The 21676-nt window shown below is 36.8% G+C and overlaps 2 protein-coding genes across 6 annotated transcripts in view; one reads left to right on the forward strand and one right to left on the reverse strand.

The window, feature by feature from the left end:
- The window catches only part of LOC142985469 (leucyl-cystinyl aminopeptidase), a 162508-nt gene that overhangs the window by 75136 nt on the left and 65696 nt on the right, over positions 1-21676 (reverse strand). The gene's annotated exons all lie outside the window — the stretch shown is intronic.
- Orp8 (Oxysterol-binding protein-related protein 8) overlaps positions 1-21676 on the forward strand; it is a 63957-nt gene that overhangs the window by 26672 nt on the left and 15609 nt on the right. For 4 of the 5 annotated variants that reach the window (XM_076133937.1, XM_076133938.1, XM_076133939.1 and 1 more), the window contains exon 11: positions 144-310. The exons of the other annotated variant lie outside the window; for it this stretch is intronic. In XM_076133937.1, the coding sequence (XP_075990052.1) occupies positions 144-310 (167 nt within the window). The remainder of the gene's footprint in view (positions 1-143; positions 311-21676) is intronic. 5 annotated transcript variants of the gene reach the window in all.

Genomic DNA, 21676 nt, shown 5'->3' on the forward strand with positions numbered 1-21676 from the left:
TATAGGTAGCGCCACTGGTTTAAGTGATATCAATATTTAAACGTTTTAACTTTACGACGATAGATGGCGGCACTTGTAGAGAAAGTTTTAAGTTCAGTGACACTAGATGGCAGCACGTTATAAAATTTTATTGAAAATTGTAGGAAAACCCCAACGTTTCCTCAGCTAAGAGAGAAATTCTCCCTAATTAACTATGATAAGTTACCGTCGGCTAGCTTCGAGGCGAGCAGGGTCGCGAGGCGAGACGATAGGATGACGTCACACAATGTTTATGTAGCTGGGAATATTGTCGCAAGCGGAGACCTTAGTGGTAATACTGTGTTTTAAGTGTTTGAGAAGTGAAGTACTGGAAAGTTATTCCCGAAGGGGTAAAAAAAGCCCTGTAAGTCCCGTATACCGGGAACATTGATTTCTGTTGTAAATATTGTATTATCCATATTGATACTTTTTTGAAAATCTTGCGCGCATAACTTTTCATCAACTTAACTAAATTGCATAATATTTTTTTTAATATGATTGTAACTGTTTGTATGGGATCCATGGCAATTTTCATGGGAATCGAATTAACGGGATGAAATTGCACTGCACCCAGACTATAAAAGTCATTTTACTTCTCAAACATATTGGTTGAAAAAAGCTAATTAAATAAATATTACATAGGTATAGAAATGCTACTATTACACTATGTATGTTTTAGAACAAAGCTAGTTTTCTGCATCTGTTTTTATTGGGTAGACCGATTTAGATAATTTCTTTTAGGCTCGTTAGACTTTGTTAAACTCGCAAGCGTAAACTGCATACTTATATTTCCACCAAAATGGAATTCCAAGGGCTTTGTGCTTAAAACGGAAACCTATTACTAACACAGCCAGTTGCGCTCACCGGTCTGACAACGATCTGTGGGTGAAGCAACCGTTGGCACTCTCATTCTATAGATGGGTGACCGCATAGTGGTATTTGAGCTCGGCGTCTCCGTGCTTCGGAGGCCACATAAAAAGTCGGTCCCGGTTGTTGTCTACTAAGATAACAGTCGTTAAGCCATGTCAAAGGCCTTTCGGGCGGCTTGAACAACTTTGACACTAGGTTGACCACTAACCATACGACAAGAAGAAGAAGACTAGACTGTATCTCATGAACCGTGATACAGTTGACATTTTTACAAATGTATTTCTGTTGCCAAAACCAACAACGTACCTTCGACATAGACATGTCCGGTAAACGCTATTGAATAGATAAACTACCGCTAAGTGTACCTCAGAAACCGGGCATAAATGACGCACTACATTACACATTCTTCTACATAATTGACCGTGGTCGTATTGTGATATACCTATATAACAGTAATTGTGACTGCATTATCACTCACCTTGTGTGATAACACTGTAATCAGTTGCTTCCGTTACATTTGCAATGAAAATATTGTTGATTGAGTTGTATGGTTGGGAGACTGTATACACTACCGACTGCCTTTGTGGCGCGGTCGGTGTATGCAACTGCCGCGCAAGAGGTCTCAGGTTAAAATTCTGGGTCGGGCCAAAAATACTTTTCTGAGATTTTCTGTTTAAAAATTCTCAGAGATTGCCCGGAGTTAGGAAGTTGAGGTCTTAGACCTTCGTGCCTCAGAGAGCACGTAAAGCCGTCGGTCCTGCGCCTGACCTCTCTCTGGTCGGTTTAGCCTTCCCACCAGACTATGAGAGTAAAGGAACAGAGAGTGTACACACTTGGCCACTATAAACAAAGTCCTGCACAGTTGGTTGGTTTCAATGAAACTGGCCGCCGTAGCCGAAATCGGCCAGGACGACATCATTGTTGGGAGCTCGTGGCTTAGTTAACAACAGCCGCAAAGTGGAATTGCCTCTGTGGCGCTGTCGATATCGTATCCGCCTTCTGAACCAGTATTCTCAACCGTCGCCGTCGGTATTGTTGAGTATCGAGAGTTTGACATTTAAAATATACTGCCAAAATAGTTCCTACGACACGCCCGTTAGTAGCGCTGATCAGATTTACATACAAATGATCTCAATAGCTAGCCGGTTGTCCATAGTCGATATTGGTAGGGAATCGAGCTACTAATCATGAAATACCTTAGTGTGGGAGTGTGTCTTAAAAATAATAAATAAATAAATATTATCGGACAATCCACACACGGTCATTTGATTCTAAACTAAGCAGAGCTTGTACTATGTTAACCAAATAACTGATAAACATTCTTTTATAGATAAATTAACAACCAGGCTCAGAACAAATACTCATGCTCATCACACAAAGATTTGTCTGGGTGGGATTCGAATCACACGCGGCGCTACGGTTATTGCGGCGAGGTGACCATGGTAACCACTGCGCCAAACGTGCAGATAAAAAGAATAGTTAAGTTAGAATAGCTATGAGCGTCTGAAGTGAATAAAAGTATCATTATGGCTAGTACTCGTACGGCTGTAGAACAAATATTAGCTTAAAACACGTTCCTATTATCTTATCACTGTTGCAACAAGTTAAAACTACATTGTGAAATTATTATCGTTTTTTAAACATTCTTATAGAGAAACTTATATTTTCTTCCTAAGAAAATATGTAACAAAACACTTTTTTTTTAACATCTCCCGCACTAAATTGCTCTTGTGTCGCGGGTACTTTTACAAACATACAAACAACGGACACAAAGTACAACCAGATCCGGAATAATTATTTGTGAATTGCACAAATAACTGTTCCGTGTGGGAATCGAACACACGACCTTCCGACGCAATGGTAGCGGCGTGGTGACCTAAACCACTGCGCCACGGAGGCAGTCGAAATCCGATTAAGTTACCTCTTTTGATAATAACTTGTGTTTTTTTAACCGTTCTAGTCTGACCGCCTTCCAGGCTAGTGGTAGCAGGTCAAGTCAGTCATGAGTGTGTTACCTCGGGTTCAAACCCGAGGTAACACACTCATGACTTTTCCAAGTGATGTGTGTATTAGAAATAATGATCACTTGTTATAACGGTGAAGGAAAACGTGATGCAAACATGCCTGAGAGTCCTTTAGAACAGTTCTTGAAGGTATGCGAGTATCACCCATCCACAGTACAACTTGGGCAAGAGTAGCTTTACCTCAGAGATCCGCGTGGCTGTTGTTAACTAAGCAACTAACCCCCGGTTTCTGAGGTACATTTAGCGGTAGTTTATCTATTCAATAGCGTTTAAACTCATATAAAAAACGCTATTGAATAGATGAACTACCGCTAAATGTACCTCAGAAACCAGGGCTATATCCTCCTAGTTGTAGTATTAAATTTTCATAAAATTAGGTTGGCATTATAACTTTTGTTTAAACTAATATTTAACTAACATTACAAACGTACTGTTTGTGTTACAACTTACTTTGTAAATATAACCGAAAGTTCAAAACCTAAGGCAACACACACCTTTATACATACACTAGCTGACCCGCGCAACTTTGCTTGCGTCACATAAGAGAGAATCATAATTTTTCCCGTCTTTGTTACATTTTTCTTTGCTACTCCGCTCCTAACGGTCGTAGCGTGATGTTATATAGCCTTAAGCCTTCCTCAATAAATGGGCTAACACAAAAATAATTTTTCAATTCGAACCAGTAGTTCCTGAGATTAGCGCGATCAAACAAACAAACAAACTTTTCAGCTGTATAATATTTGTATAGATACAAAAATCACGACTTTTCCCATAAATGAAGGCAAAGACCATCGAACACCACTTGGAACGATCCTTACAAACTTCCTGAAAAATATCGGAGTAGTTTGGATACCGAGATAGCAAGAATTAAACCACAACTTGACTATTAGACGTATGTACATATATTCGCAGAGTGGCAACTGAACTCGCCATTCATACAAAAAATCTTATTGTACCCACTTATACAAATAAATCACACTTTCCTTGACTTTTTTTTTTGTAAAGACAACTCCCGCACTTAATATTACTCTTGTGTCGCGGGGACTTTTACAAACATACAAACAACGGACACAAAGTACAACCAGATACGAAACTATTATTTGTGGATCGCTCAAATTATTGTTCCGTGTGGGAATCGAATCCACAACCTCGCGACGCAATTCGACCACGGAGGCAGTCTATGATTTTCTTGTTTTACTCGGCATAATTTTCCGATTTTTGTTATTGTTAGACCACAATACACTTAAAACATCTTGCACATGTATAAAACAAACAAACACACATGATTTTGTTAGTATTACTCTATTATTAAATGACCTTGTATCCGTATAACCATATTCGAGAAACGATTCACCTGTTGTACTCAATTATATTCATTAGAGTGCTTTTAACGTAAGTTATCGAACCGAAATTGGGAAAATAATTTTATTAGAATGTATACGCGAATGAAAAGCAGTGATAGCTGAGTGTAAGCACCATATCGAAGGTCGAGAGTTTGAAACTAACACCCAATCATGACATGAGAACAACTTACACACGGTTTTTTAAAATAAATAAATATATTGTTGGACAACTCACACACGGTCATTTGATTCCAAACTAAGCAGAGCTTGTACTATGGTAACCAAATAACTGATAAACATACTTATATATTTCTAAATACATACTTATATAGATAAATTGAGCCAATGATTTTAGAACTCTGTAGTACATCAATTAGTCTAGCCTTTCTTCCAACTATGTTGGAGTCGGCTTCCAGTCTTGCAGAATGCAGCTGAATACATGGAGCGACTGTCTATCGGACGTCCACAACACAGTTACCTGGGTCATAACACTATACCTTCGGTAAGACTGATTGTCAGACTTTCAAGCTTCTGACTACTGGTCTGACAATTCAACGTGCCTTCCAAAACACGGAGGAATTCGATATGTATTACATTTAAATATGTATTCTATGCATTATACAGGGTGTAAACGACAGCCTACCGAAAACGAAAAAAAATGACTTTAGACACGATTCTGGTGCTTATGGCGATGAAAATTTTCATCGGTTTTTTCTTGATTTTTCCGATTTTTTATGCGTTTTTTTTTATTTTTTCTGGTATTATTTCGTTAATACTACACAATGCAACATGAATATGAAAAAAAAAACCGTCATATTACTGTTTTTCACAAAAAACAGCAATGGATTAAAACAACGTATAAATTCGCTATCAGCTGTTCGGCCAACGACACCGCGCCGGGCGGCGGCCGCGACGGTCGACGTCACGTCGCGTACCTACGCGCGCCACACAGACACGATTACGCACACAGCTGTCAACCTCACACTCACTAGTATGCAGCGTTACTTAGTATTTGTTCTATGTTAAAAATGAAAATTACATAATTATCCCGCTCTCCGATAAAAGGTAAATTCATAAGATTTAAAATGTGTGATATCTTATTATTACACGTACAAATACATACAGAACAACAAAAAATCCTATTGATATTCTTTAGCGCTATAAAAATCTCTAATAAACAATTTAACATGTATTGTCGCTTTGTTCCATTAAAATTTATTTGTTCTTGCAAAATTCTATTCGATATTTACACGCTCATTCATACTTCATACAAGCGCGGTGCGACTCGAAAAGTAGATGGCCGTAGTGACGCGTGACGCCGCGACCGCGCGTGGATGTTACATAGATGGGATGCGACAAAATGGATGCTAAGTAATTCTCCGGGGATTATGAATTATGATAAGTTAGTTTCTCTGATAAGAATATTAATGGATATTGATTGTTATCATTGTTATGTACCTTCATTTTTTATGGTTTAATTAAATAAACGTTTCGTGTTTATTTTATTTACTTTAAGCGGATTTTATGTTATAAATATCAAAGTTTTTTAAACTTACATCAATAATGTTTGTAATGTTATTTGGTATTTGAATAAAACTACAATGCAACCAGCAACAACTGTGACAAGTAAAAATAGTAATGCCACATCAATATTTTATTGAATCTAATCTCTCGCTGGGATCCTAACTCGTCGCTCGTCACCAAATCGGCGGCGCGCGGGCGGACGGCGCGGAGGGAGCGGGTGGCGCGGGCGAGGGGCGGCGCGAGTGAGCGGAGAGGCGCCCGCGCCGGCGGCTCTCTTTGATCGATAGTTCGAGCAATTCGCTCGCGGAAGACGGAAGCTCTTCACCGGTGTCGTTCGTTATGTCCTATTCGTCGTGTCGTGTGTGAACTGCTGTTTATTATTACTTGTTATTGTTCCGGTTTTGAGTTGTTAGTGTTTTTATTGTTATTATTTTTGTTGTTATTGTTTTCAAAGTGCAGTTGTGTTCGTAAATAGGAAGAAATGTTGATGTGTCATGTATGGTGAAGCACGTGGAAGTGCACGGCGTGCTCTGCACCTGTAAGTCCGGATCCAAAGGTACTCAAACTCTCGCCATACACCAGGTATTTGCGTGTTGATAGACATTGATAACAATTTGTTTTAGCACTTCCTTATTATTGGTTACGTTTTGCTATTATTGTTTGATTTCACGTAAGCCAAGTAGGTACCTACCTACTTACAATTTTACTATGAGCTATTGTAACATACGGGCCTACTTACGATACCATAAACGATACATAAGATTGTTATCTAATGATAGCGTTGCATACTAGTGAGCGCATAGACGTGGTGGTACGCGTATGTACCTACGACGCGTCGCGACATGTCGTCGCTCAGCGCGCCGCCGCCGCGCCGCCAGAAATCTCGTAGGCATGCGCGGAGATACATCGCTTTGTTTACTATACATTGAACGCTCAAAAATGACTAACTCGGGAACCAATCATTTCCGAGAAATATCGTTGGAGTAAATTTCGCGCATACAGTGTCACAAACTTACCAGTAAAGTTTTCGGTTAGCTGTCATTTACACCCTGTATGTAAATAATATTAAAACTATTATTATTTATTAGGCCCTAAATGTGACTCTCCAAAAGTATTACCTTGGCAATTCAGTACTTTAAACTTTGTTAAAAAAACATGCTTATATTTATGTTTCACACATAATGACGTATGTATGTACATGATTGTATGTATGTATGTTTGTAAATGACTGTGTAAATAATAATGTCACTGTATTATGCTAATCGGCAGTTTTGTGAAATTCTCGTAATAACTGCTTAGGATGAAGTCACACTTGCGATTTTTTAAAATCAAAATCAAAATCAAATCAATAGGTCAAGTGCTGACACTTATGATAGTCAATAATACAGAGAGTGAATTTACCGCTAGTTCGGAAGGTAGGGCCAATGAGAAGAGCTGCCAACAAACTCCTGGACACTCTTTTTAATCGCCAAATGATTTTAACAATATTTATGCTGGTATAAAACATTGATGATGTAAGTAGCTTTATGCGTTGTTACTAGACTTCACTTCCGAATACACTATATTTTAGCACTTATTGGTCTATATTTTACCCATGATGTTAACATATTTAAATGAAAAATTTTAAAACCATCGGTTTAGCAGTTTAGCTATGCAAGCTTAACAAACAGACAAACAGCTTTTCGCGTTTATAATTCTTGCTTCGGTTCACGACTTCGTCCACGAAAAAAAAAACCGGAATAATATTAGGTCGGGAAAAAAGTGTTTTCTCTACACAAAAAAGCACGATATTTGGGTACCTCACGAACTCACTAAAAGAAACCTAATGAACCGTGTACTCATTTGTGATTCTTGAAGCCAAAAAGATTTTATTACAAGTTCATACATACTATAATGCGAAAAGACTTTTTCCCGACCTAATACGTATCCAACATGTTATTCCAAGTTATAAACTATGTGTGCACTACATTAAAGAATAATCCGTGCAATCGTTTTAGTTACAAACATTTATATACATTCTTACAAAATTCGTATTTATAATATTAGTAAGATCAGTACACTCTCTTCCCTAAAAAATATTGTTTTTCAAGTAATTTTAAAAATCTTGAAATTAGGTATAGTTTTAAACGCGTCCTAAGAAACCTCGACGCAAATGACCTTTTGTTCCTACGTTACAAGTTAGACTCGTTTATTTGATCGCCTCGCAGATTACCTACTAATCGTTTTATGTACCAACTACATATACTTACATACATATGTGTCAAAAGTATGTACAATAGTATGTTTTTAACAGATAGATAGTTTGTAGGTATCGTAGCAAGATGTGTTCTTTGGTCTCTGCCTTCCCCTATGGGATAAAGGCGTGATGTCATGTATGTTTGTATTGTATGTATATGGGTAGTAAAAAAACTGTCCATCACAAAGTATTAGATTCGATTCTTTGTAATTTGAGTTGTAAAGAAAATTACAGTGTAAGAAAAATTCCAAAATACAATTTAAATTTTATTTGAATTTAGTAACCCCCTTTGCCCAGCAGTGGGACACATAAAGGGCTAACAAAAAAAACCCTAAAAACGGTAAACCTTAATCTTTTACTTTAAAATGCTTAGCTGGTTTTGATGAAATTTCAACGATACGTCTACGATTTTTTAAGTACATTAATTAATTTTATGTAAAAAATATATAATCCACTGGCAAATCATAAAATCTGCAAAAGAAAACCTCATCATATTGTCTGGTAATCAAATACAAAACCACCAAAGACACATCCTCTATACTAAAGACCTAAGTTGCGACTAATCGCAGTCGCAAAATCGCAAACACCACAATATGTCCTTCTACAATCATCTGTACATAATATGTAAACATTTATTATATACCACACTCAGTCTTTTATCAATCGCCGCGCGAAACACACGTGCCGCTGTGTACAGGAAAACAATATCGTAATATTTAGTGATCGTGGTTTAGTAAACAACAGCCGCGCGGATCTCTGACGTTAAGCTACGCTTGCCGAGGTTGTTTTGTGGATGGGTGACCATTTTACTTACATATCGTGTTTCGGAAGGCACGTTAAACTGAGGTTAAGTTGCGCTTGCCGAGGTTGTTTTGTGGATGGGTGACCATCTTATACGTATCGTGTTTCAATTTTGTGTGATTTTCAAAGATTTTTGATGTTCGTAATCAGTAGTCAGAAGCTTGAAAGTCTGACTTGTCTTACCGAGTATCGTGTTATAACCCAGGTAACTGTGTTGTGGAGGTCAGATAGACAGTCGCTCCATGTAAAATACTGGTATTCAGCTGCATCCGGTGAGACTGGAAGCTGACTCCAACATAGTTGGAAGAAAGACTAGACTACTGATAGTTACGATTGTGTTAAAAAAAGTATTTTTCTGAGTGTTTTTGTGAAAAATAAACAGTTTAATGTCGTTTCAAAAAGTTTTCATGAGTTTTTCAGTAAATTCTTAGTGATAATTCAAATAAAAAGTTGTGATAGCAGCTTTCTGTATTTCGGAGAGTACGTACAGCTGTTAACTGGTGTATTAGCTGTGGGTAGGACTGTAGAAGTCCCGAGTTCTTAGTACGGGTCGTGAAGGAAAACTGTCTTTGAGTAAAAGTGGTGTTAACATGTGTTTTTAGTGGTGTTTAGTGCTGTGATGAAGGAATTGAAATGAAAAATATTGCATTAAATTAGTGTTATTTACAAATTATGATAACTGCTTTTTAAAAGTAACTTAAATAAGTCTGAGTTATAGTTTCTTTCTATAGTTTCTATAGTTAACTTAATTATTACTTAGGATGTGAATGAAGCAAGGGAAGTTTGTAAGGATCGTACCAAGTGACGTTCTTTGATCTTTCCCTTGGCGATATAGTTTTGAGTTTGATTGCTTTTATTGCGATGTAGGTTGTGCATCCGACTCTTGATCATGAGTACTCATGTTTAGTTCTCGGGCTGAGCAATGTAAGAAATAATGGGTTATAATTTTTACTGGTACTCTGATCCTACTGGTCGTAGCGTGATGATATATGGCCTATAGCCTTCCTCAATAAAAAGCTATCCAACAGTAAAATAATTTCTTCAATTCGCACCAGTAGTTTCTGAGATTAGCGCGTTCAAACAAACAAACTCTACAATTTTATAATATTAGTATAGATGTTTAGATGTAAGGTCTAACGATATTAATATATTATTAGGATAGACTTATATTTTATTCTGTGACAAACTTGTCACGGTTCTCCGTAGTGATAAGCGTTATCAGTGCAGTGATAATAGAGTAACGAAATGTGTATCAGTGATGATAATAGTGTTAGTTTGACGTACAGGTTTATTGTTATAAATATGTATTTATAAGAAAGTATTAGGCCCGTATGACAAGATGTATGGATGTGAATGAGGCAAGGGAAGTTTGTAAGGATCGTGGCAGGTGACGTTCCTTGGTCTCTGCTTATTCTATGGGAAAGTAGGATTTTGTTTATTAGTTATTTATAGAAGGTGATGAAACTTTTCATGCCTAAAAATAGTTTAACACACACATTTTAAGGCATGCTATAAGGTGCCCAACCCGCACTTGGCCAGCGCTGTGGACTCGACCTAACCCCTACCTCGTTTGAGAGGATACCCTTGTCTTTTTTTTCTTTTTTTAAAGGCCTAAACACTAAATAACGACTTCCCGACGCAATGGTAGTGGCGTGGTGACCTTAACCACAGCGCCCACGGAGGCAGTCGAAACCTCTTCTACATTTGATTACAAACTAAGCAGAGCTTGTACTGTAACCAAACAACTGATAAACATACTTATAATAATATAGGTTGATGGAAAGCCTTCGTACCCGTAGAATATCCCAAAATTAGTTATTTCGGGAACGTGTGATATCGTCCGAAAAAGGGTACTTTAGAGTTTATTTTTGATTTTATCAAAACTTGCTTTTACTCGCGAGTTAGACTGGGTTAAAAAAAAAGACTTTTACGTATCTACATAGAATATGTGTAACCATTGTAGTGTTACTTTTTCTAGGCCTGATGGCCTGCATACCATCATGCTTCTAGATTCATAAGAGCAGTAGCAGAATAGACCCAGAATAACTCATAGGCTACTTTTATCCCGGAGTTCCCGAGGGATCGGGATTTACAAGGGAATAATGAGAATTTATTTTGTTATAAGGCCTTAGAGAACTGCATATAATTTCAAGATTTCTAAACAAACACATTTTTTTGCACTAACATCTCTGCGACACAGATCAAGACCAATCAGAATAGGTAGTTTAAATTCAACTGTTATTTACCTAAGTTATACGCGAGTGAAGCGGCGCGGGTAAACTAGTATTTAAATGCTTGTCAAATACACCCAAACTTGTCAATACTACCTCGTGATTGAACACGTGGCGTTATCTGTCCCAACTGTCTAAAACAATAACAGCTGTTATAGACGGACAGAGATACAAATATCTGTACTAATATTATAAACTAGCGTTAACCTGCGAATACGTCCGCGTGGACTTAACATTTTAGCTCCGCTCCTATTTGCCTAATAGCGTGATATCATAAAGCATTAAGTTTTCCTCAGTAAATGGTCAATAGAATATTGTTTAAATTTTGATCCAGTTATTCTTGAGCTAAGCTAGCTCAAACAGACTCTTTAACTTTCTTCATTACTATAATAGCTTCTGCCCACGACATCCGAGTGCAAAAGATTTCCCGGGGTAAAAAGTATCCTATGTATTAATTCAGGTTATAAGCTCTGTGTACCAAATTTTGTTAAAATCTGTCAAGTAGTTTTTTCGGGATAGAGTAACAAACAAACATCTAGATTTACAATCTTTAACATTTATAATATTACTAGCAGCCCGCCCCAGCTTCGCCTGGTTTAAACAGTTATTTTACAAAACAAACTTTACAACTTTTACACATAAACCTTCCTCTTGAATCACCCTATCTATTAAGGAAAATTGCATCAACATCCGTTGCGTAGTTTTAAAGATGTAAGCATACATACAGACATAGGGACAGACGCGGGAGGCGACTTTGCTTTATACTATGTAGTGATTATAGTGAGGCGCTCGTGGCTAGTTGCACTCACCGATCGGTAAACGATCAGTGTGTTAAGCAACCTTGGCGGGTACATTCCATAGATGGGTGGCCGCATAGTGGTATTTGAACTGAGCGTCTCCGTGCTTCGGAGGGCACGTAAAAAGTCGGTCCCAGCTGTTATCAATAAGGTAACAGTCGTTAAGTCACGTCAAAGGCCTTCGGGCGGCTTGAACAACTTTGACACTAGGTTGACCACTAACCATACGACAAATGAAATGAATGATTATAGATTCCATACCAAGTGAATCATTGACTTTTCAAATCGGATAAATATCTCTAAGGTAATACTAAAAAACCCCAATATTTTAAAATGTCAATCGACATTTTTTACATATCTACGATTAAATTGTTTTATTTATAAATTGATCTTTGTGTCATATGACGTCATGTACATATGTTTTTTATCAGCTTTTATCATATCTACGTATATATCCTAATATAAATAAAATCAAGCCGTCTCTCCATTCGGGCAGGCAGAGACCAGAGAACGCCACTTGGTACGATCCTTACAAACTTCCCTTGCCTCATTCACATACATACATGTTGTCATACAGGACCGCCGGTTACGAGTAGCACCTGACCTTTTTGCAAGACATCACCGATATGATATATCTGCGTATATTGTTTTAATTTACTTTTTAGTCACAATATCGTCCAATCCAGTTATTTCCTTGCCAAATAAATTTAATGTCTATACTATAATATTATAAAGCGGAAAAGTTCGTTTGTTTGTTTGTTTGAACGCGCTAATCTCAGGAACTACTGGTCCGATTCGAAAAACTATTTCAGTGTTAGATAGTTCATTTATCGAGGAAGGCTATAGGCTATATAACATCACGCTACGACTAATGGGAGCAGAGTAGCAATAAAAAATGTAACAAAAACGGGGAAAATTTTGACCTATTCTCTCTTATGTGGCGCAAGCGAAGCTGGCGGGTCAGCTAGTTGTTTAATATAATGGGGTACTTGACTGTGTTAACGAAAAATTAGTTATTAAACTTTTACGAGTAAAAGGTTAATTTATAAATGCTCAGGCTATGTAAATTTTTTTTTGTAAATAATTTTAAAATTGTAATTATTGCAGACTGAAACATTTTATAAGACACTCATTTGATACCAATGAAGATACGCAACTGTGACGTCACTATGTCGTATTTTTATACTAAAACTAGCTGACCCGGCAAACGTTGTTTTGCCATAAAAATGTAATAAAAAAAACATTGCCCAGCGGACAAAATTGTGAATCTAAACCATTCTCAGATCCCCTTGAACACACACAAAAAATTTCATCAAAATCGGTCCAGTCGTTTAAGAGAAGTTCAGTGACATACACACTTACAGAAGAATTATATACATAAAGATGTGTTTTGGATATTTCATAAAGAGTAGCCGATTTGACTGTAGTCAACTACGCCATTTTAAGTTGTAATCAATTTCAAAGAACAACATTAGACTTAACTTTGTTATTGAATAACTTTAACAAATATTAAAATAAGTAAACAATGTAAACTAGAGGAACTTGGTAACTGTTATTTTCAACTTATAATTGAGGAAAATATTATATTTATGTTATAACTAACGATCGCCCGCGACTGCGTTCGCGTCGACACTTTCCCGTTTTCACAATACTTTTTGTTTCTGCTCTATATCTGTTAGTCATAGCGTGATGCTATATAGCTTCTAACCTTCCTCAATATATTGGCGAATCTATTGAACACGAAAACAAATTTTGAAAGCGCTAATCTCAGAAACTACTGGAGTTTCTGAGATTAGCGCTTTCAAACAAACTAACAAACAGACAAACTAGCTATGAATTCTTTGGATATTCTTTTTAGTAACCCGTACTTAGTTAGTTCCTTGTATATGACAATAGAAACCTGGGTGTGTTTAATACACAGCTGTCTGTACCATAAGCTTTAACAGGCGTAAATATATTAAAAAAGGCTTTTTTCAATCTACTGTTACAGAGAGGGTAGAATTTATTAAATTCCTTTCTTAGGGGATGCCTACATCATAATATCTACCTGCCAAATTTTAGCTTGATCCGTCCAGTGGTTCGTGCTGTGTGTTGATAGATCACTATGTCAGTCAGTCAATCAGTTAATCAGTCAGTCACCTTTGTTATCATCTCCCACAGAAAAACTTTATAAACTGTTTTGTAAGACGACGATAAGCTCATGATTCATAAAAAAGAATCAGTAAAATTATAAAACACTATATAAACTGCATACTAATATGTCACTGATGCTCCAAATTTTAATTCTTGCGTTACCTCCGTTAGCCTAAAATTTTGCATACAGGGTCCCTGCTACTTGTGAGTCTGCAGTATAAAAATCTCAGTAAGACTTAAGTACTTAATCTTACTATTATCAGTGATATCGTTATCACACGTTACACTAATGCGTAAGGATTAAACGATGTTATCATCTTATCAACTGAAGGTTGCAGATTCTGTGTGTCTAAGAGTTATATGCAGGTTTCTTGAAAATAGATATTGAGTGAAATTTCAAAATTCCGGTGTTGTACATACATTTTTTTTTAACCCATTACTGTCCCTCTGCAGGGGGTCCTCCTCCCAAACGAGGGGAGGGGTTAGGTCTTGAGTCCACCACGCTGACCAAGTGCGGGTTGGGGACTTTTGCTAGCACTTTATAAATGTATTAACCAAATTTTTTATATTGTAATTTGTATTTATTGGTAAATTTGTATTATTTTATTTGTTGTACATACAAACATAAAGTTTTTTTGCCATAGGGGTAGGTTGAGACCAAACAACGCCACTTGGTACGATCCTTACAAGCTTCCCTTGCTACATTCACATCAATACATGTTGTCATACAGGACCGCCGGTTACGAGTAGCACCTGACCTTTTTGTAAGACATCACCGATATGATCTGTGTACCTATGTCTTTCTAGGGACCCCCTCCCGGCGTTTCCATTTTTTCTGTTTTTTAAAACAATTCCGGCACTAATAATTGCTCTTGTTTCGGACTTTTATGAACAAACAAACAAAAGACACGAAGTACAACCCGACCTGAAACAATTATTTATGAATCACACAAATACATATTTTTTGTTGTGGAAATTGAACCCACGACCACGACCTTCCGATGCAGTGGTAACATCGTGACGACGAATCACTGCGCTGCGGAGGCAGTCAAGTCTACATCCACACAATAAATTCAATGTAATTTTACTTGTAGTTTTCAAAAAACTGCAATACCTTTAAAATCTAGTCACATTTTAGTGTTTAGTCAATAACATTGAACCTAACCGGTTTTTTTTATTAATTGTAGTACAAATAACACGAGACTTGCTGACCTTAAACTCTATGCTTGTCGTGTGCAATAATGTTTACTTGCGATGTTTTCCTTCACCGTTACTAAGCTGCGCTCACCGGTCGGTAAACGATCAAGTTAAGCAACCCTTGGCGCGGTCATTACATAGATGGGTGACCGCGTAGGTATTTGAACTGAGCGTCACCGTGCTTCGGAGGGCACGTAAATAGTCGGTCCCGGTTGTTTTCAATTATGATAACAGTCGTTAAGTCATATCAAAGGCCTTCGGGTGGCCTGAACAATTTTGACACTAGGTTGACCTCTAACCATACGATAAGAAGAAGAATAAGACTAATTGTAGTACAAATAACACGAGACTCGCTGACCTTACACTCTATGCTTGTCGTGTGCAGCGTGCAATATTTCCTCGCGATGTTTTCCTTCACCGTTACTTAGTCACAATTTTTACACACTAGCTTTTCCCCGCGACTTTTTCCGCGTGAAAAGGTTTCCCTTAATAAAAATAAATAAATAAATATTATTGGACAACTCACACACGGTTATTTGATTCCAAACTAAGCAGAGCTTGTACTGAAATCAGATAACTGATAAACATACTTATAGACTTGTAAATACATACTTATATACGTTAACATCTAGGCTCAGAAAAAAATACTCGTGCTCATCACACAAAGATTTGTCCCGAGTGGGATACGAACCCACCACACGCGGCGCTACGGTTATTGCGGCGAGGTGACCGCTTAAACCACTGCGCCAAACGTGCAGTTAAAAGTATCCTATGTGTGAATTTTGGTTAATTTCAATTCAATCAGTCGAAAATCTAAGAAGATTTATACAAACTTTAACCCCTTATTTTATCTCCTCAAAGTTGAAATTTATTTAAATTATTTATAAGGCGTTATATTAGCTTTATGTACCAATCTCAGTACTATCAGTTTAAAAATTTACAAAGTTTCATACAAACTTTCAACCCTTATTTTATTCCCATGGTGGTAGAACTGATCAAAATCCTTCAAAACCCAAGGCCGGTTACGAGTACGTACCAAAAAATCAAAGAACTCCACTTGGTACGATCCTTACAAACTTCCATTGCTTCATTCACATCCATACATCTTGTCATACAGGACCGTTTCGTTTTAAAATGTTCTTTAAATCGAAAGAAACTACTCTAACTAACAAAAACTCGACAAGCGATAACTGATGACGTCATGATTACGTCATGTTACCTACATACAAAGTATGACCTTAGAACAGGTGCGACAAGTAATTCTTTCTCATAATATTACATTTGTTTTGATATTATCAAGGATTAAATAGAGGAGAAATAGCACAAATGTTTATGAATTATCGTTGATTATTCTAGTTAAACGTAATATGGATTGCTACTACTATGGGAATAAGGCGTGATTTTATGTATACAACGTGGATGTGTATGTGGATTTTTTTTAATAAAGTTAGGTTCTAATAAGTCGGTAATCCATACTAATATTATAAATCCGAAAGTAACTCTGTCTGTCTGTCTGCTACTCAATCACGCCTAAACTACTGAACCAATTTGCATGAAATTTGGTATGGAGATATTTTGATACCCGAGAAAGGACATAGGCTACTTTTTACCCCGGGAAAATGACGCATTTCCCGGGAAAATTTAGGTGGCGAACGAAGTCGCGAATAATCAATATTATAATGACACTGAATTAACAAAATTCCGTTGTCATGGCAACTGCTTTAATGGCGGATATGCCTTTGCGCGATTTCGTTATATTAAGAGATATAAATACTATTGAGAATATGTTTCGTGAAAAAAAAGCATATTTTATATCATCACGCTAAGACCAATAGGAGCAGAGTAACAGTAAAAAGTGTTACAAAAACGTGGAAAATTCTGACCCATTCTCTCTTATGTGACGCAAGCGAAGTTGCGCGGGTCAGCTAGTTAATAATAATAATACAAATAGTTGTACGATACGGTATAGTAAGGACCTCTATTCCTATCCATACGTTGAAGGAAGTAAAGCCATGGCAGCGGCACGATGTATATGTTCATATCATATATTATGTGTAAATGCGAAAGTGTGGGACAATTGGTATTTGTGTGTTTTTCACACAAAAAGTACTGAACGGATTTTGGTACACAGAGAAATTATAATCTGGAATTATTTTCACGATGACAGTAGCCAATATATAATACTAGTCTCAATTTTGGACTCCAGGCCTAATTCTCTCCCCCATTACGGGAGGAGACCCTTGCCCAGCAGTGGGACAATAACGGGTTAAACAATTATATAACAAATTCAAGGTGTATTATTTTTAACTAAAGACAATACATAACGTTTGTATTTACATTACACATGTTAAACATTATAATTACTTCGTTATCTTCAAGATAAACGTACTGATTAGATAATTAAATAGTTAGTTCGTGAATCGTTATTATTTTATTATGTGGAATAAAACAACGTGAAGAAATTGTCTTTAAATAATTCTTGTAGAAATCAAGGCATTTCTCTTTGTCTAAATATTTCGATTAATCCTATGTAATAAGGGGCATGCTTGTCAGAAGCTTGAAAGTTTGACAACCAGTCTTACCGAGGTATCGTGTTATAACCCAGGTAACTGTGTTGTGGAGGTCAGATAGACAGTCGCTCCATGTAAAATACTGGTATTCAGCTGCATCCGGTGAGACTGGAAGCCGACTCCAACATAGTTGAAACAATATATTACTGTTGGATAGTCTATTTATTGAGAAAGACTATATGCTATATAACATCACGGTACGACCAATAGGAAAAAAAAAAAACGGGGAAAATAATGACCAACTAGAGGCCGCCCGCGACTAGGTCCGCGTGAAAACCCTTCCCGTGTAAATCCCTATAAAAAGAAGCCTATGTGTTATTCTGGGTTTTTAGCTACTTATATACCAAATTTCGTCGTAATCGGTTCAGTAGTATTTGCGTGAAAGAGTAACAAACGTCCATACATACATTCTCACAAACTTTCGCATTTATAATATTAGTAGGATTCTGTGTGTAGTCTTATGTGACGCAAGCGAAGTTGCGCGGGTCAGCTACTCACGTTATAAAACAAACTCCCACACATTAGCAGGACACAGAATATCCACATACGGCACTTGAAAAAGGATATAACATTTTACATTTGGGCTAATTACATGCACTCGTCGTATTAAAAGTGACCTTATCAGAACTGATAACGCGGTGAAATGTCTGCTTCCAAATACATACAAACGTGAGATATGTTTTAAAATAAGAGAAATATACTAATGTGATTAAATTGTTGTAAAATATGGTCTAGCTTGTATACATTTTCATTTATACATACATACATACATAGCTTCTAGAGGAGCTCTTGGCTGAGTAATAACAGCCGTGCAGATCGATCTCTAAGGTTAAGCTACGCTTGCCAAGATTGTTCTGTGGATGGGTGACTATTTTTTACATATCGAGTTCCTCTGTATTTTGGAAGGCACGCTAAATTGTGGGTCCCGGCTGTTAATATTAAAATATATTTGACAGTTGTTACCAAATGGTCAGAAACTTGTAAGTCTGACATCCAGTCTTATCGAAGGATATCATGCTATAATCTAGGTAACTGGGCTGTTGTTATGTTAGTCCTATGTATTAGGAAGCCAGCTAATACCACTTTGCTCGACCCGGAAATCGAAACCGAGACCTCTGCATATCAGTCGCATATACTACCAAGAGCGACAAAGAGGCAGTTTTATCTAAACACCAGAAATTCCTTTAATCATTTCTCTAGGAACAACAACATACAATCTCTTAAACTACCATACATTTAAGACTTAAATAATTTCGCGTGCACTAAAATAAACAAAACAATTAGAGCTGTTAATACCTCATGTGACCTTAGGACGACCTTGAGGCGCCCATAGCCAGTTGCGCTCACCGGTCAGTAAACGATCTGTGGGTTAAGCAACCATTGGCGCGGTCATTCCATAGATGGGTGACCGCATAGTGGTATTTGAACTGGGCGTCTCCGTGCTTCGGAGGGCACGTTAAAAATCGGTCCCGGTTGTTGTCTACTAAGATAACAGTCGTTAAGCCACGTCAAAGACCTCTCGGGCGGCTTGAACAACTTTGACACTAGGTTGACCACTAACCATTCGACAAACAAACAAACAAGGACGACCTTCAGTGCTAATAAAGAGGTCTTAAGCTCAGCAATTACACAATAAGAGCATATTAATGTAACATTGTAAAGCGGTATTATCTACTTTATACTAGAATTTATAATGCAACTATAGCCGAGTGGTTTAAATTGCGCTTTTCACGCCATTGGTCGAGGGTTTCAACCCGAGGCAACACACTAATGTCTTTTCCAAGTGATGTGTGTATTAAATAATGATCACTTGTTATAACGGTGAAGGAAAACATCGTGATGCAATCTTGCATGCCTGACCCCCGGTTTCTGAGGTACATTTAGCGGTAGTTTATCTATTCAATAGTGTCGAAATTCGTACAAAAAAAAACGCAATTGAATAGATAAACTACCGTTAAATGTACTCAGAAACCGGGGGTGAGAGTTCTTGAAAACTGTTCTGACCAGCGTAGTGGACTAATTAATGGCTTTCCCTCATTTACGGGAGGAGACCTTTGCCCAGCAGTGGGACATAAATCGGTTAAATTTATTATATTTTAATTATTCTTCATACATGTGTTGCCAATTTATCTAAAAGATAAGCTTTACTACTTATACGTAAGTCGGTAAACTTAAGCGTTCTATTAAGTTACCTCTTTAACATCCGGTTTCGGAGGTATATTTAGCGATAGTTTATCTATTCGATAGAGTTCTCTCATTTTTCGTTCGTTCGTTCAGAACTCATATAAGAAAACGCTATTGAATAGATAAACTACCGCTAAATGTACTCAAAAACCGGGGGTAAGTGAATGTTAGTAAAAGAAAGTATAACTAAGACTTCATCATAATAAAACATTATTAAAGATATCTTTCTAAAACAGACTGAAACAATTTCAAAAAACAAAAATTTAAATCACTAAGAAGATTTTGAATCAATCAAAGATATTTACTTAGAAGTAATCTACATTATTGCATCTAAAGGAAGCAGAAATATTGAAATCTCTATAAGAAACCGGTACAAACTGACATACAGAGTCTTATCTCAACTACACCAAGATATAATACCGGAACATACTGAGAAAATCTGCATTATTGCATATAAAGAGAGAAGAAATATTAAAAACTATAAGAAACCGGGACAAACTGACATACATAGTCTTGTCTCAACCACAAACCCAGATATAATACCGGGACATACTAAGAAAATCTGAATTATTGCATATAAAAAGAGGAGAAATATTAAAAAGTATAAGAAACAGGGACAAACTGACATACAGAGTCTTGTCTCAACCACACACCAAGATATAATACCGGGACATACTAAGAAATTCTGCATTATTGCATATAAAGAGAGGCGAAATATTAAAAAGTATAAGAAACAGGGACAAACTGACATACAGAGTCTTGTCTAAACTACACCAAAATATAATACCGGGACATATTATTGCATCTAAAAAAGGAGCAATATTGAAAACTCCATACAAACTGACATATTGAGTCTTATCTTAACCAAACACCGAGATATAATAGAAATATTGAACAAAATCAAAACAGAATAAACTAAATCTGATGCAGCACAATCATGGAGCAAGATGCTGACATAATATTAACGTCTAAGATGAAAGGAAAGTCTGAAAGAAGACGATCGAGCATTTTTTCTCTTCTGCGTAAAAAGAAACTCACTAGACAGCTCTCAGAGCCTGGAGGCTTTTTCAACAGGAAATATTCCGTAGACTCCGCTATTTTGTCTGATTTTACGAAGGTTGAAAACGGAGGTGGTTATAGAATGTGTTTACAGAAGGCCGATAGTCGTGATGTTTTTGTTTCTAATGAAGGTTGGTTTATAAACTTTTGTAATTAAGCGATCTTTTTCTTAGTGTGTCTTATGCCCGGTTTCTGAGGTACATTTAGCGGTAGTTTATCTATTCAATAGCGTTTTTTTTTAGTTTAAACGCTATTGAATAGATAAACTACCGCTAAATGTACCTCAGAAACCGGGGGTTGACGATGTCAATTTTAGAGTTAAACTATCACAAAATTTTGTGCTTTCAAGTCATTCCATGTTAAATACTGGTATTCAGCTGCATCCGGTGAGACTGGAAGCCTACTCCAACATAGTTGGAAGAAAGACTGATTAAATTTTATTTCTATTATAAGTATATTTTAAAACTAGTAATCCATAGTTTATATTGCATAAAAAACCATTTATTTTAAAATTCCTTCAAAGAATTCCCACATGCAAATAGATTATAATAAATCTTTGATTCTGTCCTTGATAAAGTATAAACTATTTATTCTAAAAGCAAATATACTGCATTTTGTAGTTGTACTGTTCAGTTAAAAGTAAATATTGTACCGTGAGGTTATATTTAAAAAACGATGTATCTTTAACG

This window comes from Anticarsia gemmatalis, chromosome 30, assembly GCF_050436995.1.
Source record: "Anticarsia gemmatalis isolate Benzon Research Colony breed Stoneville strain chromosome 30, ilAntGemm2 primary, whole genome shotgun sequence".
NCBI lineage: Eukaryota > Metazoa > Arthropoda > Insecta > Lepidoptera > Erebidae > Anticarsia > Anticarsia gemmatalis.